The sequence below is a fragment of the Labrus mixtus genome, chromosome 15, assembly GCF_963584025.1.
Source record: "Labrus mixtus chromosome 15, fLabMix1.1, whole genome shotgun sequence".
Lineage (NCBI taxonomy): Eukaryota > Metazoa > Chordata > Actinopteri > Labriformes > Labridae > Labrus > Labrus mixtus.
This window is the reverse complement of record NC_083626.1, coordinates 4310279-4332892: the sequence shown is the minus strand read 5'-3', so window position 1 is coordinate 4332892 and position 22614 is coordinate 4310279. Positions and strand designations below refer to the sequence as shown.

Genomic DNA, 22614 nt, shown 5'->3' with positions numbered 1-22614 from the left:
ATAAAAATAGAAATCAAGCATGAAATGAAGCTCTTAGAGACAAATAAAGAAGAGATAAAGCGAGAAAACAAAAAACAAAGGGATGAAAAGATGAAGAATCTTAGAAATGGGACTAAGCTCTGAGTAAGGTTGAGATAAAAGGATAGAGAAGATAGAAAAGGAACCATTAGAAAATAACAACAAAGTTAATCTAAGAGAAAAAGAAGGGAGGAAAAAGGAAAGAATGCCAGAGAGGAAAAGAAACAGACAAAGATAATGGAATAGAAAAGGGATGGGAGGAGAGGGTAAGCCAAGGAAGATTCTTCCACATAGAGGGACTTACTCTGAGTCAGGGGAGACTTCCGACACACTGTGGGAGGTGGCGGACTGAGGCAGGGAGGGGGAGGGTCCGAGGGCGGAGCCATTAGGCCCAGGGTTAGAGCCAGCAGGGGGAGGAGTTAAGACAGTGGAATTGAAGGACGCCAGGATGGAGGACAAAATATCCAGATGTTCACTGGATGGCTGTCGGCCCAGTGGGTTTGGATTTGAACCTGCAGCTTGGGGGGCCTGACCTGGGTACCTACATTGAGGTGCTGAGTCCAGTCGTCCCCTGATGTGAGGTGGAGCAGAGAGCTGCTCTTGGGGCTCCTCAGAGATTGGGGGTGGAGGAGAGGAGGAGGGAGGCTGGTCGGGGTGTGAGGGCTGACGGGGAGGCAGAGTGCGGAGCCATTCCCGACATGGCTGAGCCTGAGCTCCGACTCCATTGGTCTCCAACTGCTCTCTGGACCTACTGCTCATCAGCGCCCCCCCTAGGTGCTCCCGGGATGAAGCCTGCCGACGTGGTAGTGAGTTGAGATGTGACCGGGATCCACTGAGATATCCCTCCATCCCTGGTCCCACTGCTCCGTTTCCACTCAGGTCCTCCCTGGAGGCGTGGATGCTGCCCGTGTGGTGGTTGTCCAGTCTGTCCCTGGATCCCGTCAAGTTCTCCCTAGAAGATGAGACTCGCTGGTGGTCAAGGCCCAGGCCCCCTAGTCCTGCTCCCTGCCCCAGCTCTCTCCTCCTGGGTAAGAGATCAAGGTTGTCTCTAGAACCACGTGAGTCCAGCCTGTCCCTAGAACCCCCAACTGTCTGCCTGCCTAGCGGATCCCTGGACAGCTGCCTCCGTGACAGTGAGTCGAGGTGCTCCCTGGATGAGTAGCGGGAAGCAGGTTGGGAGAGAGATCCAGAACCTCCACTGGCACCGGCTGTGGCAGAGTACATGCGACCATAAGAGGCTGCAGGAACGCCTCGGTGTCCCAAAGTAGAGGTCCGGTACCAGTTGAGATCACTGGGGACGCGGCCCATGGTGGCAAGACCCTGGAGGGCAGGGGGACAGCCGATACGATTCTTCAGGATACCTGGGAGGAGAGAAAAAGAATGTGAGAAGGAGAGAGGACGGCATGAGCAATAAGTGATAAGAAAGAGATGAAAGTCAAAGGGAGAATAATGTTGAATAATAATGCCCTTTTTATGCCTTTCTTTGCTCAATGTTCACATTCATCTAAACCAATTATAATCTCTTTAATCTGAGGAAGACTTTAAATGTGGTGTCACCGTATAGTTCAAAAAGTATGGTTTCTTTCCTGCATCCACTTTAGTGTGTGTGTGTGTAAATGTGGGCACTTGTCTGTGTGTTAAATGTATTCTGTGTACAAATATAGTCCCCAAAATGTCACACACGCTTTCAGGCAACATGAGTGATTTCCAACTTAGACTGCATCTCTTACTCCCTCACTGCTGGAGTGTCTTTTTTCCATGTGTGTTGTTCTGTGTGTATGTGTGCACATGCCTATCTCATATGTGAGTGTCCTCGTTATACACACTGCAAGATGTCCCCATGCTTTTAGGGACAAACTTAGACTTGCATAGAAGCCACTCGACTGGAGGTTTAAATGAGAGCACACAAACTCCTAGATTACATACACACGAGATGACCAAAGTGCAGAGCATGGCAAATTCACCAGCACCCAGATTCAGAGTCCAACATTTCAAAGCTATTCTAACGACAAAGTTGATTTTAACTACATTTAAAGTCTAGAATCCTGTAATATGAAATAAATGTGTTTACCTTCTTGGACATTATAGAGGTGATTTAGTTTCTTTAGTAGGGTTGTTTCTATGGGAGGTTACTTTTTAGGTAAATTGATATATTTCTTATTTTCTACTAAACTGTTTGGGGGCTGGGAAAATAGAATTTTGTATTCTTTATATATGTCGGTGTATATCGAAAATGAAATCATGAATCTTGAAAGTGTAGTCACAGCTGGGTCACATTAATCACACTGCTATGAGCGTGTACTGCAAAAATGTAACTAATACAAACTAAAAAGTGTCTCAGTCATGAGCAGTGCTTAAATGCTGCTTTGCTGATTCAGCTCACTGAGCGGACATCGCCTCCATCTTCGTCTTGGCAAAATGCCTCATTTTTAGTCTGATGACTGGCGCTGCATCAGTCAGAAATGACGTCGGCAATTTTAGACTAATACTAAGATTGAGAAGATACTACGTTAATAATATAGAGGCCAAAAAACCCCTGAATACAATTATGTCAGTGAGTCCTTTGATTGTGAGATATGTCAGTATTAGACTCAGCTTTATTGGCCGGGTATGTTTACACATACATGGAATTTGACTCCAGTAATCTGTATACTTGTACACGTGTGTATTTCTGTTTCCCTCACCCTTGCGGTGCCTGTGTGGCTGGGTGAGGCCGCTCTCGTCCCCACTGGTCAGCGCTGCGTCAGCCTGGTTGTTGTTGGCAGCATCCTTGCTGTAATCTGCCCCCAGGGGCCGCTCTGAGCCCCATTTCTGCAGACTGTGTGTCTCGCACTCCTCCAAAGCTGGCCAGTAGGACAGAAGGTCATTGCCATCCAGATCTGTAAAGGAAAAAAAAAGATTTCTGGTTACATGTGAGTCTAATATCAGTTTAAGTAACAATTCAGGAGATGAAACATTTTTCTTCATACATGTTCTCAGTTAACGTCATGACTTATGATAAAGCAAAAGGCCCGATCAAGTGCTGGCAAGAAATATCAAAAGGAAAGTTAAGGTGGAAAGGAAGTTGGGAAAATAACTACTACTGCTATCATCACTAACAAGTATTGAATCCTTAATTGTGGTAAAAGCAGTTGCGAAAAACTTAATGAAAAGTGCTAATATTTCTCTGCAACTCCTAGAGGTATAATTTATAATGTCTATCAATAAATTGTTGTGTATTGTATGTTCTTATATTAAGAGTTTTGCCCACCCTAACATTCTTTCAAACACTGCAACAGAAGGTGAAAAGCTGCTAGTTATACACCTTCCCAGGACAGTCGTCAAGCACCTCATTGATTCAGGTGAGCAGTCAACAGGGTAGTATAAAACACTTTGTCACAACGAATAGTCCGGCTTCTTTACACTGTGACCTTTCAGACAAACGGCCACACCCCTCAGCCCTGCTCCGGCCCTTCACTGAGTCTGCATTGATGAATTGATTGGACTGTGCTGGCCATCTGGATCCTGTCCTCCTCTGCACAACTGACAGCTCTGGTCCATGTCTTGCCCTGAATAGAGTTCATGTGATCCAGATGGCTTATTAAGCTAAGAATTGATTACTGGTTTTATAGATTTGCACAGGTCGGGCCTTTCCTCACAGTGAAACCTTTCACAGAGAACCATCTATGCATGACATTTATAGCACATGGTTTGAGGTGTAAAAACTCATGTTTTATGCATGATATCTTTGTGTTTGTAACAGAAGAAAGTAGGTATTGATTTATGTCAACCAGCGCTGACATTTTCTCTTGTTGTATGTGTGTGTGTGGTGTTGTGCCTTCCTATGTGTGTTGTGTGTTTCTTTATATCTGAGATAAAAGAGAGGACTCCTAGCGACAGCAGGGATATGCTGTTGATTGTTTGACTCTGCTGGGTGGTGCTGGGCTTTCTGTGTTCACCCAACATGTGAGTTTTGTTAGAACATCGACATGCATGTCAGGCTTTTCTGGAACATCATAATGAATGTTTTCCTACTATCTTCTATCCCTGTGATAAAGTAGTGACCTGTCCACAAACACACTCCAGGCCCGCAAGACTCAAAGGTGATCCAGGCACAGATAATGGATGGATGGGGGTTTAAACTTAATGAAAGGAATACTTCCCACACACATCCTTCCTTACAAACAATCATGACTTTGCTAATATGTTTATTACACACCACTTCTAATCAAATGTGCTAGCACAAGACGAGACCTCGTAACTGTTTTAAATGTAATCTGATTACAGCTGCCATAATGTGCAGAAGAGAAAGACAATTCAACTGATGACATTTTGACAATGACGATATGCAGACCACAGGAAGAGTAGCTAATGTTTAAAACATAAGCTAATGGGGATCTTAATAAATAAACAAACAAACAAACAATGTTGAACCCCAGTTACACCTTACACATGCTGAATATTTTATATTTCAAATACAGTAACAGTATAAATGGAATATAGATAAGAGTATTCCTGCTACCATGTGACTATTTAATGGAACCATCCCATTTCAAATTTCAGGTTCAATCAGCTGAGCTCATCATCTGTTTAATTATCCTACAGCTAGACTCCAAATAACTGCTGGCAGTGAGGAACAAAAACAATTCCTCAAAAGACAAAACAAGGTGAGAATATGTTGTTAGATCGTTTCAAAAAATCTGTAGAATCATAAACCTTTGGTGCCGTTTTGGGTTGTCTCAGTGAGCAGACGCTCACTGTGATTGGAGCGTTTGAATCGCCGCTGGATGCGCCCACGGAGTCGGACATTGTCATCGCTCTCTGAGGAGGGGATAGAGAGACTGTGATCTTCCTCCATGGAGAGGTCTGAGTCTGTATCCGAATCTTCACCTGGGAGAAGACAGAGTGGGTAAGAGAGAGAAGGGGAAAGAGAATAAAGGAAAGAGAGTTATCCAGTTGTTATTCATCCACATAGAGAAACAGGTGTAAAGGAATGGAAATACTACTAATACTACTAAATATTACTGCTTGTTTTCTGTGTTTATGTATGTGTACTTCCTATAAATGTGTGTACTCTGTGTATACCTCCATCTCTGTGGAACATGGCCACATCCAGGTCTGTGGCTCCGGTGTTCACGATGTTCTGTTCCAGAGTCTGACGAGCCAGAAGATTTTCTCTAACAGAGAAAAAGGATAATAATGAGGACACATAGATGCACACAGACAACCACAGGAACACATTTAGTACACTGTAGGCAGGCTCACAAAGGCCAATGGGCGATTAAAAAAGAGAGCAGCGACACACACATAAAGTATGTACTGTACACACGCAAAGAAAGATAGACAAGAAGGACAATCACTGAGCAACCAAGACACAAACAGCCACTCTGAGAGTGCATTAGTGTTGCTCTACATACAGTACATGACATTATTCCATCATGTCTTCCTTATCTTTACCCCACTGACCCATAAAGTACACGACATGGTTTTATTAGAGAGGGAATTTCCCCCCTGAAGCGATTTTATCTCAAATCAGAGTCACAGAGAATCACTCACAGCTGACACATTTCTACTTGAATGACAAGTTATTTGCTTTCGTATTAGAAGTTTTCCATCCAACTTAATGTCAAGCATTTTGTTAAAAGTTTGAATGTGAGTGGATTGTGTCTGTGTAAGAGTTTGTGTATGTGTTAATGTGTTTATATACCTGGCAGAGCTGACAGAGGAGATAGTAGAAGTCCCCAGGGTGATCCGGTGCAGCCCGCTCTGCTCCAACAGAGACGCATTATGATAAGGGTTCTGAGCCTGAACACACACACACACACACACACACGAAGGACGAGAGGAAGATAATAACTATCAGCAAAAACTACATCAACAGCGTAGATCAGATTAAAACATAAACCTTTATCTCTATTTATGATTTTTTTTCTATAAATCCTCCTTTTCTCTTTGACAACTGATACATTTATACCAAACATGGATGTATAAACACCAAATCACTAAACAGTTTAAGAGTGAAAATCCAACTCTCATTGTGGGCTAACTTCTCTGGCCTCTTTCCCATTATAACCTTTTTTTCACGAAGGGCTTCTCTCTGGGCTTTTTAAAAGTAATCATTTATTTAGTATACTTCCTAATACAATAGATGTTTAAGAACCATGTGAGACACTGAGAATAACTATAACCTTTGTATGGTCAAAAGAGGTTTATCAAAGCAGCTGAATGCTGTTTGTGTGCAGATATAAAAAGCAGCCTCAGCTAGTGCTGAAGCACACTGCCTGGAAATGGGACACAACTTTATCTTTTTATACTGTGTGAGGCGATTGTAGTCATAAATAACTCATAAATAATACAGTATGATTTAGACAAGAGGAAGAGTATGCACAGGTGATCATTTATACATACTGTCCATCAGAGGTAAAAAAAGCACACTAGTTATGTGAGTCTAATAATAGTTTTGATAAAGTACAATCATTTGGCCCCAGATGACACGGAGATGTACTGGAAGAGCTTTAGTGGAAATGGGGGGGGGGGGGGGGTTAAAAGCATGGAGTAGTCTACTACATGTATGATCTAATACACAGTCACTGAATACACAACACAAAATAATTCATGACCACCCACATCTAGGCTACATGTTGAGTACACTGCATATCCACGGGGATTACACACACACACCACACACACACACACACACACACACACACACACACACACACACACACACACACACACACACACACACACACACAGCCACTCCCATATTATGAAGAAAAATCATCACAGGGTTTTAGACAATATTTTAGCATCATTAAAAGCTGGACCAACAGGGTCTCTCCAAATGTTCCCTATTGGAATGAAACCATGCTGGTGAATGTGTAACAAACACCAGGTCCACTGTTGAATAGAAACACACGCACGCATGCACACAAACGCATATACACACGCGCACACACACACGACTGGACAGTGCTTTTGTAGAAGTGGGCTAAAGAGTAAGCAGGACTCCCTTGGTCGGTATATTGTTTGAAGTGGGTCAGCGACAAACCCTGAAGGCACAACCAGGGGAGAGAAGGAGGACAGGAAAGATGGATGGATGGATAGAGGGAAGGAGGAATTGAGGGCAGGAGGTCTTTTGTGCTAGCCCAGTAATGGGCAGAGTAAGTAATTTGGCCTCTAGAAATAGTAAATGGCTCTGCGATCGGCAGCGAGACGATTTACAGCCTTACATAGACTCACACTTGTTATTGTGCTGTGAGTCACATTTTTATCATCATTGCACATGTAAATAATTACATTTTCAGTTTTGTTTTTGAATGCTTGCAGTCATGGTGTTTGCAGCAATTTCATAGGGGTTTCAGTTCACACGATGAATCCAGTGAAATAAACCCATCTAAGAGACGAGCTGCAGGAGTACAGAGTACCCAGTTGTAACTCACAGTGTTCTGAGGTGGTCTTGGTGGGTCTTCTCCGGGGCTCTTCTTTCCCAAACAGGCAACACTCCAGGCCTCCTGAACCTCTGCGTTGAACACAGTGAAGACCAGCATCACCGACAGACCCTTTTAGAGAGAGGTAGACAGACACACAGAGAGAAACCATGAATAACAAGCAAACATTGAGTTTTAGTTCTTATTAGTCCTCCCAAAAAAAAAATCACCAGCTTCAAAACATAAAAGTCTGTCATACCTGCACCAAGCAGAGGACATTGAATATATAGTAGAAAGCAAGGATGCTGTTGTTCACAGCCATTAGACCACACAGCCAGGTGGAGGTGGCGACGAGCAGCAGCATGAAGGCATCGCGAATAGTAGCACTGAAGAAAGAAACACAGAGAGCAGTGTGAGGGACAAAGGTTAGATCTGGATTCACCAGGAAGAGTTCATGGTTTAAAAAACACTCCTCTGTTTAAAGAGAATGGCCAAGCTGTAACTGGGAACATCTCATATTCATGATAACCCTGATATAACCTCCCTTTACTACCCTGCTGGCTAAACAACTTGCCCTTCAGTGAATAAAGTTATACTCTGACTTGTGATTTCATACAAGTGTGGGCATTATACATTTACAGATTCATTTAAAACAGCTGACTCTTTATTGATGCCCATGAATGATGTATCGATTAAATTTAAGAAGCCAATTGCACAAAAAACGCAAGCGTGAGAAGAACTCAGAGCAAGCAGAGACAGGAGAAAACAGAAATCCTTTGGTTGATTCATGAGATAGATTTGTGAGGAGGAGGGCAAACAAAGTCTTCACACATCATCAGTCACTTCTTGGAGAAATGATTTGATAAATTACACGGCCTGACATGATCATTGCCTATTTAATCACCACTGACTGAAGGAGACAGAGACAGATAACAGATACGATTCCCATCTATAAGTTAACAGTAACAAATCCATTACAAACATGAACAGGAATCGTTTTTATGATTCTATCATGTCATGTTATCTTTATGATCCGCTGCAAAATTCACAAAGAAGATTAAAGCTGTGAAATCTGGACATTTAAAGGCAGGGTTGGTAATTTTCTCCAGATACACTTTTTAAGATTTTGGTTGAAATTGTCTTTAGGTCCTGATAGGAATTAATAACTTGTGTTCTCTGAAAAAGGAATGAAGAAAATCCATCATCTGTATCAGTTGTTAACATGTAAAAACTTTGACCAATGTCTGCCACGAGGTACCCATATGATGAACCAATCAGACGCCTCCCTGTCTCCCTGCTCGTTCTCTACCTCATGCGTGCACGGGCCCACACTCAAAGCATGATCTGAGGTCTGCTTCTGGACCAATGGCGCTTGTGAATGTAAGTGAGGGGGCGTGGCTTTTGAGGGAGCACAGAGGGGAGGGGGTGAGTGCAAACGAGGCACTGAGGGAATGCTACTTTCAAAATCATGCTAGTTTTTAAAAATCACCAAGCCTGCCTTTAAGTACACTTTCATATTTTATCATTTTGTTTAACTTTTTAGTAGACACATTTTGTCTAGTTCTTTAAAGGTATTCTCTTTTAACCAACAAATTGTTTCAGCATCATTTATATTTCATAATTTAGAATTGCACAATGATGTAACTGTTCAGATGAACTTTGTTACATCGCAGATTAAATTAGCCAGGCTTACATAATGAAAGGAGAAAGGTACTCACATGACAGGAAGCTTCTTGGTCTCCTTCTGAGATGGATTGCAGGACATCTTGGCTACAATCATGAAAATCCCTCCATTCATCTGGATGTGGGGGGGGGGGGGGGGGGGGGGGGGGGTCAAAAGAATTGGTAAGGGAACATTCTGTATACATTTCATATCAAATTCAAAGCTGTTGTTAGAAAACCTCATGGATTACTTTAGATGAAACATAATCATGTGGATAAAATAATCATCTGATTGGAAAAACTGAATTTGTTTTAAAGACATGTGAAATTTTGAGTTTTAGTGTTTTTAGTTCCATTTAATAATTTAATACAAATCAGAAGAACAGTGAATAGAAGGAATACATTTCCCCAATAAATACATATTTATAGAATAAGGAAAGGTAGGATGTGAAAGGTGTTCACTGATAAGGGAGGGAAGTAAAATGTTGGTACCGCTGTGTGTCGTCTTTTTAAAGTTCAACTTGGGAAGCTTCCACTTATGACTGATTTTATCATTCTGCTCATTTTTGTGAGCATACAGCCAGTGGTAACTGTCTTATTATTTCTATTCCAAGTTTGTAAGCATGATATCCAACGACAGAATGGCAGACATTCAGGGAGACAGTTACCAGTATGACAATGGCAATGGGACCAGCAAAGCTCCAGATGAGTTTGTCGTAGATAGAGATCCAACAGAAGTCCGGGTTCCCGTAACCCTCTGGGTCCAATCCCACTGCCAAGCCTACAAGGATGAGACAGACAGTCGGATCAGACGGGAAGATCTCCTCTAAGATCTCTTCTGTCAGTCACAGAGAGAGAGAGAGAGGAAGGGAGGCGGTGCAGTATGTGACAGTATGACCTTGATTGACACTGACAGGAAAGGTTAATGACACATCAGAACACATTACAATTACTGCAAGGTAGTTATTATTATTACTTATATTTTGAGAGCAAAACATCCTGCTGGAGATAATCAGCACCTGAGCATTAGTAGTTATAAATGTGTGATATGATTAGATTATTGATTATATATCAATATGTTGTCAATTTCACTTCTGGTTTGTTCTGTGAACTGATGCTACATGTCCTGCTCTTTCCATCTTCATCAGAACTACTCTTCAAATTCAACACCAGTTTAATTACAGAAACAAGAGCTCGTTACTCGTTACTTTTTTTGGCTTTGTGAAATGGCTTACAAGAACATAAGATTAAGGTTTATTGACACAGATTTGGTGGGTGAGGTTACGCTAACGACAGCACAGTAGCATCCTGGGAGAAAGAATGTCGGGCACAGTGAACACACACATACGCTGATGATCATTCAGGCGTGTCATCATTTTCTGTCTTGGAAATACGGACATTATTTTTCACTGCTCTAGTTAAACCACTAGAATATAGCGGGGAGTTTTAGTCTATGTGCAGGAAGGAATACTTTAATCACTGCTAAGAATAGTAATTATAATCTCACAAAGCACCGAGCTAAACAACACACTTCTACTAATCTAGTTGTCAGAGAGCTCAGTGCTGCAAACACCGGTGACCTGGGTGTAGCTCACGTTAGAGCTCAGCAAACCAAAGAGGAGAAACTCCATACCAACAGACGAGGCTTGATATTAAATCACAGCCACCTCTACGATCTATAAGCCAGGACTAAACAGACTGGTACACAGGTATGTTGTTGACGACATTCTTCATCAACTGTTGAGTCTGTTGTCTTCAGAGAACTAATTAGCAAAATATCTTCATATTGAAAATGGCTACAATGTTTTGACATTTGTGAGTTGTTTCCTCTCACACAGCATCAATAATTCATGTGTACACTATTATGAGTATTGAAGCAAAAAACAGTAATGATGAAGTTACTTTCCCAAGTGATGATTTATTTTATTTTAGTTTTTATTATTTTTTTCTGAAAAAAAATGTGCCTACTTAAAATCTCCTCGCAAAGGTGCTACTTCAACAATACCAGTGCTGATATGCAAATCACTTTTTATAACAGATTTCTTTGTAGAAAATGATTGTTGTTGTTCAATAATGTCAGGCTATTATTGTTTGTCGATTATCAGTGCAGAGAAACTTCTCGATGAGCAAACCAAAAAACAGACAGTTAAAGTGACTAATCTAAAAACAGTGAAGTCTCTGCTCTGCTCTTTCTGTATCCTGTTTGGACACCAGTGGGAATGTTTTGACAGCTGTGGGTAAAAAAAAAAGTTTTTAAGTGAGTGAAAAAGTAATACGAACAAGAAGTATCGAAAAGACAAATACACCTCGGGTCTGCAGGTAAGAGAGATGCAGCCAGTGTGTGTGTGCATGTGTGTGTCTTGTGGGAGACATTTATCTTCTTCAGGCAAGGTGAGGCAGTGGTCAGTGTTTGTGTTTCTGTTTGTGTGTTCGTGTGCCAGGGTGACAGCATCAGATAGAGGAGATCTGACAGCATGTATGAGTTCAGATGGAACCAAAAATGTGTGTGTGTGTGTAAAAAAAAAAGCAGAGAGAGAAGTAAGCAGGCAGATATTACTTGCTCATAGCATGTGTCAAGGAATAAATTGCTTTTGCCTGTGTGTGTGCGCGTATGTATTAGTAAGTCTGTGTGTGTGTGTGTGTGTGTGTGTGTGTGTGCGTTAGTGCAAGTATTTCTATATTAAAATGTCACTGAAACCTGTTAAATACAAGTGTCAAAAGGACACCTTATCTACACAGCCAGACTCATTGTGAATGTGTGTGTGTTATGTGTTTAAGCACTAATATGACAGTATGCATAGATGTGTGTTTGACTGTCTCTGTGTACACAGATACATGGACACATTTCAGACATCACATAGATCTTGCACGTCTGTGAATATGTCTGTGTGTTACCTGTGATGATGGCAGGCACGCCCCAGCCGATGGCATAGTAAAACCTCATGGCACCGAAGTTGATGTTGCGTTGCTCAGTCTGCATGCGGTAGATATGAAGGCCCTCCACAAACATCCAGGCAAACGTGGACATGAAGAAGTAATGCAGTAAGATGGCAACAACCGTGCACAGGAACTGGAGGGAAAGAGAGAGAAAGAGAACGATTAAGAATAATGAAGGGAAGGAGGAGGATGGAGATTGTTGTAGGAAGGAGAGAAAGATGAACCATGTCATGTAAGAAAAGAAAGAAAGAAAGAACAAAGGAGAAGGATAAATGTACAGAATGCAGAGACAAGAAAGAAAAAGAATAAAAGGACAGCAGAAAAATGTGAAGAAAGGGAGATGAAAATTGAATCCTTTGTATTGATTTCATGACAGCTGCAGAGCAGACATCTTGACAAGCAACCAACACGTTTTTATTGCAACACATCAGGTGTTCTAAATGAAATAAGAGGCATTCATGATTAAATAAGCAAAGCGACTAATGAACAGGGTTTATGACAGTTTGTGCATTTCCTGGAGGTAAATGTTAGTACTCTAACTGATGTGAGTGTAAATGAATGTTGTTAATAGGTTGAATTATGGCAATAACACCCAAGAGTACTTTCCTAACTGCTTGTATGGGTACATCAGTTAGCACCATGAGGAGAGGAAACTACTCAGAGTTAAACTACCCAGCAGGCCTTGTGATTTCCTTAGCAGTTTTTTGTGCTTCAAAGTATCAAAGTACTCATGTAACATAATGTAAGGCTAACTTGTCTCTTGGTTATAAGGGGACTCAGGAGCTCATTAAATCATGTTAAGTCTAATTTATTTTATGTTTTGGAATATCAATGAACCAGAATTGATGTTCATGTAGAACAATATCTTTATTACCACAGGTTGGATGCTGCATTTAAGTTAAGAGGATTTTAAATCATTGCTAAGAGTGTGCGATCTCAGAGAATATAGTTACATCAGGTCCAACCAAGGCCATTGGTTTGGATTGCATACTTTCATTTGTAAATCCTAGTTTTCGTAAAGGCAGGAGATAAAGTTCCAAATCGCTTTTGTCAGTTAAAGGGTCGCTGTTTGGATTGACAGTAACGTTGAAGTTCCCCCATGAATAATGCAGAACATTAGCATTTAAGCTTTCTGAGAAATCACCCTCAGGCTGCTTTCAAGGATGTCTGAAGTGGGCGATTTGAACTCTAAAGCCTTTAGTCTGTTTGTTCAGACTGATGAGATGCCATTTAAACTCAAGTGGCACAAAACACAAGTCGAAGTGAAGTCGCTATCTTCCAAGAATTTCTGGGTGTTTGTCAAGAGTAAAAGCAAAGACTAAAGCAACGACAGAAAACAGCTTTAAATTGTTCTGGTTTGTGATTTTTAAATAGGTGGTTTCTGGAAACTGAGAGCCATTACTGAAACCATCCTCAGAAAATTGAAATGAAGTTAGAACTGAAAAAGTAGATTACTGCTTGAAAAGCTCAAGGATTTCAAATAGGTTTAGATAAGTAGTAAGGACTCAATCAGAATTGCTTGGCCTCTCTACCAACAAATATTCATGGCATACAGTTGATGACACACACCATCTAATGAACATGATTCTTGTGGTTAAATGTTTTTTTTTTTTTTTTTTTACAATCTCTTGTTCCCTGAAATGTGTGACACATTCAGACTGGCCTCTTAATAGAAATGTAACATAGAAAACAATTATGTCAAATATTTGCAATTCTTAAACCTTAAACAAGCAGAATTACTCCCCTCAGGAAACACAACTACTGAACACTATCTGTGAGTTAAGGAAAGCAGTAATGCAAGTCCCAGTTTTCTACGGTAAAAGGAAGCTCAGCATATTCCCAACTATACATCCAGAGACAACATAGAAATAGCAGCTGCCTTGGCAGGAAAAAGGCCAGACGATGAATTTCACACGCCCACACACATTAATACCAACACTAACAATTACACACAAAAAAAGATAGAAAAACTGAAATATGCACAAGCACATAAAAACCAATGTGCACACAAACCCACACAACTGCTGCTAGCACTAACATGCTCTCCCAAGCATGATGTACATGAATTAGAGAACATATTGTTCAGCTAGAAGTTACCAGTCACACTGTTAAGAGCAGTGGAGTTCACTTTGTCGAGGTTACAGCTTAATTAATTGGATTTCATGCTGAGTGAGCACATATTTTTTTAGTAGGGATCGCTGTTCATTAAACACACACAGACAGACACACAGACACACAGACACATCTATGATGTCTAAAACAGAGGGGGATAGGGTCAGGGGTCAGGAGAGGAATATTAATTGGGAGAAGAAAAGGCCAGTGGAGGAAACAAAACTAAGTGTTGGGTGATATAAAGAAAAGACCCACCCTTGTGATATAGAGAATCACAAAGTCAGGAAGTATGAGCATACTGTACATTGATGAGTATATGGCCAAATCTTCAAGAGGAAAGCAAATAGGCTAAATCCATCAAAAACAAGCCTTCTGAAATCCAAGCACACAACCCCCTTTCAGTATCTACCTGTTGTTCAGTCTGATTCACTCCAAGTAGAAACACCAGCTCAGACAAAAACATGGCTGCTGCTGTGTTTGAATGGATGCTCCTGGTGTTGGACTTGAGGCCTCGGAGGCAGGAGAGCACGAGGACAGTGAGGAGGAGAGCCAGCATGGAGACGCAGAGAGAGGAGTAGGTGACCAAGGCCAATGTTTCCAGATCCCCCTCCAGCTGCTGCTCATAGAGAGGTGTGAGAAGGGGAGAGATGACAGAGAGAGGGTATTACTGGATTTATATCACAGTGGTGGGTTATGATGAAAAGAAAAGGAGGAGAGGAGGGGGAGTAGTAGCGGAGAAAGAAAATGGGAATAAGAAAGGCAGGGCAGCACAGATACGAATAAGGGAGGGAGTAAGTCTGAGCAAAAAATGAAAATCAGATGATGAAATGAGGCAAAGACATGAAACTGAATCATTTTAACATGAAGATATTTCAGTCTGGTTTCCCATCTCCCCTCCTGTCTTCACACTGAGGATGACAGGACGATAGGTACAGCAAAGTTGTCAAATCATTTGGAAAGCATTTAAATAAACTGGGAAAGCGTTGTTACACCAGCTATTAGATTTTTTGAGCTTAAAAAAGAAAAGAAAAGCATGGATACCTTTAAATTGTGAAATACAATAACTGCAAAAAACACTGTCTGGTTTTAAAAGATAAATATAAAGGATTCAAAAAGGAGAAGGAGTAGGAGAGGACCTCTGTATCAGACCTGTTAAACTACACCTTTTTGTCAAGAGAGAACGAAAGCAGCAAAAAGGAAAAGTATCTTTACAAATTGGAGACCAGATGGAGGAAGCTGGCAGAACTCTATCTTCTGTCTGCATATGAAATATAAAATTGATTCATCACTGCATTGAGGAAGCATATGCTGCTGTAAAAAGAGCAGACACCAGCAACAGTTTATTTCAAATTGTACTGGACAAACAATGACAAATAAACATGTCATTTAGGTACCTCCTTGTATGTATAATATGTGTAATGTATGTATAATATACCTTTGGAGAAATGTCCGACTTTTAATTCATTGTTAGGCATGAGGTTTCTGTGCCACGTTTCCTGTTTCTGTTTGACAAAGATCTGATACATCATCTCTTAGTATGCTGGGGTGTGCTGGATGTGATTTTTTGTATTAAACTGTGAAAATCTTCTACAGCTGGAACAAGGCTTCCTTTAGCCTTTAGAGTGTCAGGCAGGATTTAAATCTCTAGATTTGAAACTTCTACACTAAATCCAGCAATCATCAGATAAGACGTTAAACATCAAAAAGAAAAAAACTGACACACTGGTGTACAAAAGTATTTCTGCACTGCAGGATCCCTGACAGTAAACTAAAAAAGGATGTACTGCATTATAATAAATATGTGGCTTATATGTCTTTAAGAAGTTCTACCCTGACACTAACCTCTCTGTGTGAACTGTCCATCAGCACGCCAAATGTGCCCAGTCTCTGGCACTGACAGCGGACATGAGAGGTGTTCCTGTACACCACCATACAGTCCCTGACTGTCCAACAACCACCTATCTCATACCTGCAGAGAGAAAAGAGAGAAAGAGAAGCAGATAAAGGGAGTTATAAATAAAGATCAGTTTTGAAATGAAACAAAGGTAAAAAATAATGAAAAATCTTGCTGTATTCAATTTGAATAATTCAATTTACTGGATTTGGAAATGTGTTGTATTTGTGCATGTTGCTTGTGTGTCAGTTTGAAATGTTCTTCTTTCAGTAAACGTCCATTTGTGTTATGGTAAATGGTAAATGGACTAAAGCTTGTAAAGCTATTTTCCAGTCTTCTGACCTCTCATTGGGATCTAAAACCAGAACCTCAAGCACAGTGAGTCACTTTCCTGTAATTTCCCATAATGATTTATGTTCCTACAAAGCTGAGGTTTTTACAGTTCTAACAGAAAACTCACATTGTGTATTAAGGAATATATTCACAAGTGTTCACTGTAATCTGCACTCACTGGTTGCTGTGGTTCCACTGCACACACAGGGGCTTGCTGCGGTTTGCCGTCTCCAGCAGCTTGAACTCAAGCAGAATGGGCTGGTCCAAGTGTCCAGCCACAAACGTCTGGTTGTTGTAGACAGAAATACTGACAACCGGGGAGTTCATTACCGGGTGTCTGGGAAGCCTGGAGGAGAGAGCGCAGGGTTAACATATATATCATAGATGAGATCGAGGCAGAGTTTGATATCCTGGTGAGGATGGTGAAAAAGGCTAAGACAAGCAAGTAGACAGGAATGAGAAAGAGATTGGAAGGGATTTGAATGACTTTTCATTGAAACCTACTGAACATGGACAGTTTGTAACTCTGTTATTAAGCCCTGAAGTGTTTAGAGGAAGAACATATGGGGAGAGAAACGGGAGGGGAGAGGACAAATAAAGAGTCAAAGAGAGAAAAGTGAGAATAAGATGTCAGGTAGATGATAAGTGTTGAATCAAAAACTCAATTAACATGTTGGTTAAGTTCCCAAAAAATAAATTGAATACAATTTTGAGTATATAAAAACACATAACATCGATCATATAAATCATATTTAATTCCATATTCAAATATGAGGATGTCCTGCTTCTTTGCGTGTTTCACAGCACCGTTAATACAAACCTTTGTAGTTTGGACACACAAAATAAACAGTTTAAAGATGCCCTTGGTGTTCTCCTGTTTTTCTCACCCTTATCATGTTAAATGACTAAGTGATTAATGGTATCATGTCTGTGTTAAACTCTGGCAGGTTGCAGTTGAATTCAACTGCAACCCACTTTAAGATGTCTTGAACATTTTGTTTTATCTGCAGACAAAATGAATTATATAACAGGGATTTTAAGGTTTCCTGTTTAACAAAAAACACAATGGGTAATCCAGATTTGTAAATCCAATATGTTCCCTCCCTTTAAGGATCCAGATGTGCTATAATCTGATTTCCATTGTTCAGAGAGTGATTGATTCCTACCTCACTCCTCGTCTGTCTGTGTGGTACTTGGGAGGGAGGGCGGCGCCCAGACTGCGATAGACCAACATGATTACGATGGTGATGGGCGGCTCAGGCATAGAAACTGCCCGTCTGGCTGCGGTGTACTCTCCCGTCTGATTGGCTGAGATGCTGACGGGGGCTGAACCAGCGTTCTGTGGGGTTGAAGCTGAAATAGAGAAGTCTGTGTGAGTATCTTCTCTTAATTTCAGCCACTTACAATCTTAATTTATACGTCTGTTTCTTACGCTCTTTCTCTGTCCGCTCCTTCTCCTTCCAGTTGTGTTGTTGTTGTTGTCGTTGTGGCACCAGGGCAGCAGGGGGCAGTATCACATGGGTGTAAGGGTCCCACGGAGCTTGGCCGCGAAACAGGCTAGTGTGGTAACGTGGGAAACGGCGCCTCACATGAGTCTGGTTCTCGATACGGTCTAGATTCATGACTGATGAAGAAAAAAGCAGGAAAAAAGTAGACATGAACACTGATGTCTTTATCGACTCAAGTCTCTCTTTCATTACTTTTCATGTTGCACATCAGGTTATAAAAACCATATGTGGAAAATCACTAACTATCAGTACTAACCGACTTACTGACGTTGGGCAAGCTGTAAACTAATAAACATGATTTATATACACCCTGTTTGAAATACTATTAATTCTAATGTCTCAAAAATAAAGTGTTAAATATGTCTTGATGCAAAACTTGCTGCTCCAACAGCAAATTTGAAAGCTACATCAAAAATAATATGACCATAATCATTCATAAACATCCCTTTACTGTACATTGTTTTAAGCAACAAAGCAGCCTCCTTAAACAAAAATCTACACAACACTGAAGATTTCCAAGGAGCAAAATTTTACTCAAAATTGTGTTATTAGAATTATGATATCTCACATTCACAACTCATTTTCATTTTCACAAGCAATGTAGGGTCACACCTGAACTGCCTCTGTCAATACACCACTTTATTCCCTGTGGACTTAGGAGTCAGTACAGAATCAATAAACACATACACACAGAGACAGAGCCAGAGGAACTGTTGAATTATGGGAAATGAGGTGACCAACCAGAGGTACACGGTCAATATGGAGGGTTCTTAAACAAGTGAACACTTGATCCAGCAAACAGACGAGGAACCACATTCAATACAAAGAGATGAGAGAAATCTCTCACTGTGACTACAAAAGACATGTGTAATGTGTGTGTGTGTGTGTGTGTGTGTGTGTGTGTGTGTGTGTGTGTGTGTGTGTGTGTGTGTGTGTGTGTGTGTGTGTGGGTGTGTGTGTGGGTGTGTGCCGGTCTGTATGTGGAGAATATGAATCTGTTTTCTGATTTTAAAGTCTGTAATGACCATTTTTAAAGCTAAACAAATGGTCCATTAGTACGGACAAAAATGGAGATTTGGCATTCAAATAACAACAACCACAAAACACATTTTAAAAGGAACTAATTTATGTGAAGCTAACAGATGGGTGTGTGTCAGGCTCATCTATATCCTTTCCCTGATTATTGACACTATCCCAACTGTCTGTTTTAATGTGTAGGAGTGAGAAATTCAGCACTGGCTATACTTCTTATTGCTACTGCCTTTATTGCTACTCCTACTTCTAAGTTCTCCATCTGGGAATCTGCATCAGGCCCAGTTAAAGGTTATTTAACAGAATGTTGGCTGTATTCCAGAGGGGAAGCTTTAACATGGAAGATAAGAGTTACAGAAAATAGCAGCCAATGCTTTGCAAGCGAGCCTGTGGTTTTTCAAGTCAGTTACTGGATCACAGTGGAATAGGCTTGTGAGGCAAGATTCAGTGATTGGTTATTGATTATTTTTATGTTTTGGGTGTGTGGTATTGTATATGAATTTAATCTGTGTGGGTAGCTAAGAGCATTATCTGATTGTGAACGTCACAGTCTAGCTTTATCGCTGTAGAGCTGCTGCTGCTATTTCAACAACTCTGGTTGTTGCCAGTGGTCCAAAAAAATGAACAGTTTTTTAAACACTGCTGTAGAGAAGAAAAAAGTGTAAAAAGCATATATGTACAAGAGAAATGATGCCAGAAACCAAATGACACAGGGCAGAGGGCCAAACCTACCAATGTACATTATAAAGTAAATCTGTGTGAGCAGAGTGTTTGTTTGTTTGTTTGTTTGTGTGTGTGTGTGACAGCAAAGCATGTTATGCTCTCTGTTTATTTAAAATGATACATATTTCAAGTCTTTTATTAGAGTGTAACTATAAACTTCAGTCAGTCAGTGTTTGTGTGTGTTTTGTGCATGTACATGTTCAAGTGTGTGTGTGTTTGTGTCACTGTGTGTGTGATCTTGATAGGATTTGGCACCGGTAAATCTAAATGATGTATGCTGGCTAGTGCTACAGTGCTGAAGGCGTTTTGTGCATGTACTCAAAGCATTAGCTGCAAAGTATGTGTGTGTGTGTGTGTGTGTGTGTGTGTGTGTGTGTGTGTGTGTGTGTGTGGATGCGAGAGTGTGAAATTTGGAATGCTGCTGCCAGCTCTGTGGCTCTGCCATCATCATTTGCATTAGCGCTTTTCATCTCCCGCTTTACAATGAGTCATTCTAGCTGATTTCACAGCAGTGATTTACAGCATTATGGGAAAAGCGCTGCAAATCGTGTGTAAAGATTACGATTTTATTACTGTCTTATTCTCTTTTATTGCGTCTGACTAGGGATTATTGTTTGTATCATGTCTGACTGTCTGTGACTCAGTGAGTGTGTGTGTGTGTGTGTGTGTGTGTGTGTGTGTGTGTGTGTGTGTGTGTGTGTGCAGTCATTCTGAACTCACCTATGTTTGGAGCAACCAGCGCCACAGGGTTGAGGTAGGTGAGCTTCATGTTCTGGGCTACATTCTGGGCGTACTGCTCCAGCAGCTCCGTCAACTCAGCCGGACCCCCGCCTAGGTGGTTCTGACTCTGAGTGATAGCTCGCCAAAGCCCAGAGGTACCAGGACCCAACAGCACACTGCAACCTCGGACAATGTTCTGGAAGAAGCAGAAGATCAGCAATTAAAAGACGTAAATAAGCAAACATGATAAAACATGATATAATTACAGTTTCTGCCTGTGTTATTGAAGCAAAAATACAATGTTCAAGTCAGAAAGAGTAACACATGTGTCACCCCTATGATCTAAGAGAGGGAAAGAGATAAAGAAGTAAAAAAGTACACAAACTATCCAAGTTTTCACAATAAAAAAAAAACCTTCATTGTTTGCTTAAAATGTTTCTCTTTAAAGACTGATTGAGGAAGAGGAGTCAGGCTTAGACATGGAGAAAGAAAGTATTATCAGGTTAGTAAAGAAGTGGTTAGGTTGTGACTTTTTGCTCATATCAAAAAGGTGAGGTAATTTAAAAGAGTAGAACTACTCATAATGTACTGCGACCCCATAAAATGCTCAAAGTATGCAGAAGTAACCTTTTCTACTAGTTAAGGTTATATGTTAATATTAGGTCTGTATATATATTCAATGTGCTTCATAATCTAATTTATTTCCGTTGAACAAACGCCAAAATCTGCTCATATTAGCCATTCCCTTTCTATTCTCTTATCCACACACCCACCCACACACACGCACCACACATACCTGCTCCTCTCCTCTCTCCTTCATCCTCCCACACGCTCACATACACAGCAGCTTGTCCCACCTTGCCTCATTCTGTAGCTTTGTTTATTGTGTGTTTTGACAATATTCACCAGCAGTATGTTTGCTAAAGTACAATACTCGCATTTTGAGATGTTTCACTCAATATTCAGGTATCACATCAGGGGATCCACGCTTTGTCTATTGATGATGAAGCATATGACGTGCATCACAATGATCATCAAAGCTGCAGGAAATGATTAAACAGCATAAGAAGCTACAGTTTTAAAATGAGACGTACTAGCAACACAATTGTGAATTGGGACATATGGGAAGGACCTACGGTCTTCTCACGTTCTCTTTTTCTCTCTCTCTCTCTCATTCTCGCTCAGGTTTGCATCTCGCTCGCCCTCTCTGAATTTATGGATTAAACCAATAAAATGTCAGGAAATATACTTGGGCAACCTTAAATATATCTGCCAGGCCCGTTCACGTATTGTCCTTGTGTGGGAAACAAAGTCTAAGGCTACGGGTCAAGGAGAGAAGAAATCTGATTTTCTCCTCATTGTAAAGCATTTTGTCAAGCTATAATGACGAGAACCACGCCAGAGATAAAAACATCCGAACGAGTTTTGACCCCAATTATAGCAAGTCTAACCACCCTGATGTGAGCAGTGCCCTTATTTAAACTCGTTTGACTCTGGATGGAGGTCTGATAGCCTAGATAGTCACAAATGAACAGCCTCGCAAAATGTTATGAACAAAAAAAGGAGAATGTCAGAGAGAGAAAGAAGAGGGTGTGAGAGAGAGGGAGTAAAAGTGCTCAATATAATTCCTTGCAGTCTGACTGCACCAAAACCAATAAACCTCTGCAATATCTCATAATGCTCTGGAGAGAAGAAATAAACAAGAAATTCTTCAGACAAACAAGAAAAGGACTTAAGAGTGTGGTATAGAAAGAAAGTAGTGAATTGTACAGGGACAGGAAGTGAGGATCAGAAACAGGAATTGTGGCTATGTAAGTTGCCAGGCGATATGAAATGAAAGAGAATGAGGAAGAAAAGAAGCTATAGGAGAAGCTTATGTTCGGCTCAGAGATACGGGAAACAGCAGAAAAAAAAGGTTAAGACAAAAAAATAAGAAAGAGGAGTGATAAGATGGAAAATGAATAATTGAGGTGAGTGGATGACGTGATGGCAACACAACATTCACACACAAAGCCTGCACAGATTTGTTGATAATTTGTCTTTACATTATTTAACATTCTGTTGAAAACTAATTAAACATAATATATCTATTTACATTTATTTGCACCACATTTTTCACAACAATATGTTTTGGTTGTGTTACCTGTTGATGCAGATACACTGTGTAGTGAAGAGTTGCAGATTGATGAAAGCAACAAACACCACTTTTAACTATTAATCTACGCTGCCTGTGATTTTGAAAAAGCATATTTAACACAAGTCTAGT

The 22614-nt window shown here is 40.7% G+C and overlaps 1 protein-coding gene across 1 annotated transcript in view; it reads right to left on the bottom strand.

Annotated features, from left to right (window-relative positions):
* celsr3 (cadherin, EGF LAG seven-pass G-type receptor 3) overlaps nt 1-22614 on the bottom strand; it is a 103649-nt gene that overhangs the window by 3389 nt on the left and 77646 nt on the right. Inside the window, 16 exon segments of the mRNA XM_061058252.1 lie at nt 323-1379; nt 2703-2897; nt 4714-4887; nt 5083-5174; nt 5705-5802; nt 7440-7559; nt 7687-7813; nt 9146-9225; nt 9758-9870; nt 11985-12159; nt 14548-14754; nt 15981-16107; nt 16544-16711; nt 17532-17718; nt 17798-17989; nt 20349-20544. Of these exon segments, the coding sequence (XP_060914235.1) occupies nt 323-1379; nt 2703-2897; nt 4714-4887; nt 5083-5174; nt 5705-5802; nt 7440-7559; nt 7687-7813; nt 9146-9225; nt 9758-9870; nt 11985-12159; nt 14548-14754; nt 15981-16107; nt 16544-16711; nt 17532-17718; nt 17798-17989; nt 20349-20544 (3308 nt within the window).